The following is a 3,178-nucleotide window of genomic DNA, read 5'->3' on the forward strand; positions in this document are numbered from 1 at the left end:
GCACTGTGCAGCCCCTTCTGTTCATCAAATTTCTTGAATTGGTTTTATTGTATGTATCAGTATAATATGAAACATAAAGTATCCCATCATCTTCTTTGATAAATAATCAGATGTTTTAATGTGACAACTCACTTCTTATCACAGTCTTGGTAAATGTGAGAAAATGGAAATATTGCTGAATATCTTTTTCTGTCAGTGGACTCATTCTAACAACGATCTCTAGTTAAATATACAGGATTCATGTTTTATGTATTTCAATTCTAGCTGCATTTAATGAACTGAGTTGTAATTAGATTCACTGTGTTTCTGCTTGGTGACTCTTGTGTTTGTTCACTGGACCAGTTGTCCTCATCACAGTCTCTTCACCAACCCTCTGCACCTGCAGTCAGACTGAAGGAGGTTTTTGTACGACCACAAATCACTGTGTGAACCCTGAGCTACCATGGTAGCCGAGACAGTAATAATCTCCAACGTCTTCGGCCTGAAAGCCACTGATGGTTAAAGAGTATTGAGAACCAGATCTACTGCCGCTGAATCTAGATGGAGTTCCTGAGAAGAGGCTTGATGATGTGTATATCAGAAGTTTAGGAGGTTGTCCAGGTTTCTGAAGGTACCAACTGAGATCAGCACCAATATTTGAACTCCCTGTGGCGCTGATGGTCACAGTCCCACCGACACTGACAGACTTGGATTTGTCAGTCTGAGTCAGAAAATCGTTGGCAGACGTCTCTGAAATAAGAAACAAAACTCAGACCTTGAGGAGAAATGATTTTTCGCTCACAACATGGAGCATCAGTTTAGATTATCAGAGCAAGAAGACAAAACAAAAAGTAACTTGGTGCAACTATGACAGGAACAGACAGAAAATATGTCAGATATATTTTCAAATTGTCTCACCGTGACTCAGAAAACCCAACATGACAATCAGAGTTACTGGAAACATCATCCTGATGCAGCTGTTCAGTGTGAGAGCATGAAAACAGTCCAGAGTCTCAGTGACAGAAGAACTTAAACTGTGAGGAGCAACGAAGCATAAAAATCATGCAAAACACACTGAAGGAGGCAAACACACACCTGCTGCTGTGAAACAGAAATAGCAGAGGTGATCTGAGATGGGAGTTCATCTCTGGATGGTCATTCAACCATTAATAGTCTCTATAAAAACATAACTGACAATGTGCTCCTCTTTCGAACGTATTTCTTATGTTTCTAATCTTTAGTTTCTGAGAGTTCTATTAGCCTCGGCTATATTTTGCGAATGCTTACAGGCTGTGAGGATGATGCATGTAGTTTAACTATGGTCATCATCATGGTATCGTCAAGCCCATAATTTTAACAAAAAAAATGGAAATAAAAAAACATACAGAAACAACGTCCTGGAAGCAATGGTCCCAGAAGAAATTTGTAAAATAATTTTGGAAAATCTTTGAAAACTTTGCATGATCTGCCATCATAAATATTGTAATTTCTCAATAAAGTGAATATAAAAAACATGAAAATATCACCTCTAAAATAGTAACACATTTAAGTGATATTCATAAATAGGAAAGTTACAGAAGAACGACCATTAAGGTTAAAATTTGCATTACATACAGTAAAAAAAGTGTCATTTAACATAATAAAATCACTTTTTTTTTTTACAAAAATTATTGCCAAGTTAAAAACCTGTAAATCTTGGGAACATTATTTATAGTTTTGGCTGTTTTTTTTTTTTTTAAATGCTTATCATATGAATTATGTACTTATTATAGGATTTTACAACTTATTATTATTTTTCAGAGTTCAACAAAACAGGCCGAATCTACACAAAATTCTGTGTCTGTTACACAATTTGCAGCCATACTTCACATCAAATTCTTGGAGCAGCTCGAAACTGAACATGCAGATTTGAATCACAAACAGCAGAGAATATTTCACTGCAGACAAATCTAACATGCTACATGTCTGATATGGTCGACTCATGATATTAGATTATTATTTGAGAGTAAATTAACTAACCAACCATTGTACATTTGGCATTTTTTCCTTTTTGAGCACTGTTGATTCTGAGTTTATTATTAAACATCCTGTGCTGTGAAGGGGAACAAACCCTGACTGTCAGAGATATAAAAAGCTGAGTTTCACTTCCTCTTTTGATGAACATCAGGAGGTTTCTGTGTGTGTGTGACTGAGCTACCTTCAAGAGAGCAGCAGTGCATGTAAAATTCCTGCAGCACATCTGTGAGCATTCAAAATGAAGTGCGGTTTTTGTATTACAGCCCTGATTTTTTTTTGGTGGATAGCATTTTTCCAGACTCTTTAGGCTAAAAATGGTTAGATTTTCTTTAGGAATAATGTTCTTTAATTTGAAAAGCACAGTATACACTTAACCTTAACATCTGTAGCACATGTTTCATCAACATCTGTCCCTCTATAAACAACGGTAGGTAGAAACCAAAATTACTCTCGGCTGTAATAAGATACTGAAATCCCACAGGGAAAAAACATGCATAAAAAGTCCTAACTGCCAATACTGGTTAAAAAAGAATAGAATCATGCATTAGTTTGCACTCAATTTGGTGCCATAGTAGAGCACAACGCTTGAAGAAACATGACAGATATGCAAATAACAGATAGGTGCTGTAATTCTACAACATTAGGATGAATACTGCCCTCTTGTGCTGAAAAAATGATAATGTAAATAAATTCCAACAAGCCACTCGACAATGGAGACTGGAAATGTGTCTGTTGTTCTGCACAAGTCTGAGCAATTTTATGCATTTTTGTTTCAGGTTTGTGTATCTTAGCCACCATTTTTTTGTTATTAGTAATTTTACATTACATTGTGGTTGTTTTTGGGTTTATGTTTGCAGCCTTCGCGCAAATCTGTCACATCTCCTTATGTTTTGCACCATTTTATTCATCTCTTTATGACATTACATGTCTCTTTAAAGTCTTTTTCCACACTTCTAATATTATCTGTTGTCTTATAACTATTTTGGAGCTGGGAACTTGCCTTTTATGTGTTTGTAGTTGTTTTGTATCACTTTTTTAGCTGTTTTACATATCACCTTACATCTTGTTTTGGTCATTTTGCACATTTTTGCAGTGAAAATATGTAATGCTAACAGTCACTTCAAACAGGGAGAACACCTGTGACCAGCAGTTCATCCACGTTTCACATTAATTGAGACACAAA

General features: G+C 35.8%; 1 gene segment (V, D, J or C); it reads right to left on the reverse strand.

The window, feature by feature from the left end:
• The window catches only part of LOC127533691 (Ig kappa chain V region Mem5-like), a 63,359-nt gene extending 62,385 nt beyond the window's left edge, over positions 1–974 (reverse strand). Inside the window, 2 exon segments of the V gene segment in view lie at positions 426–729; positions 898–974. Of these exon segments, the coding sequence occupies positions 426–729; positions 898–946 (353 nt within the window).
• Positions 975–3,178: the final 2,204 nt, after the last annotated feature.

This window comes from Acanthochromis polyacanthus, chromosome 1 (assembly GCF_021347895.1).
Source record: "Acanthochromis polyacanthus isolate Apoly-LR-REF ecotype Palm Island chromosome 1, KAUST_Apoly_ChrSc, whole genome shotgun sequence".
NCBI classification, from domain to species: domain Eukaryota; kingdom Metazoa; phylum Chordata; class Actinopteri; family Pomacentridae; genus Acanthochromis; species Acanthochromis polyacanthus.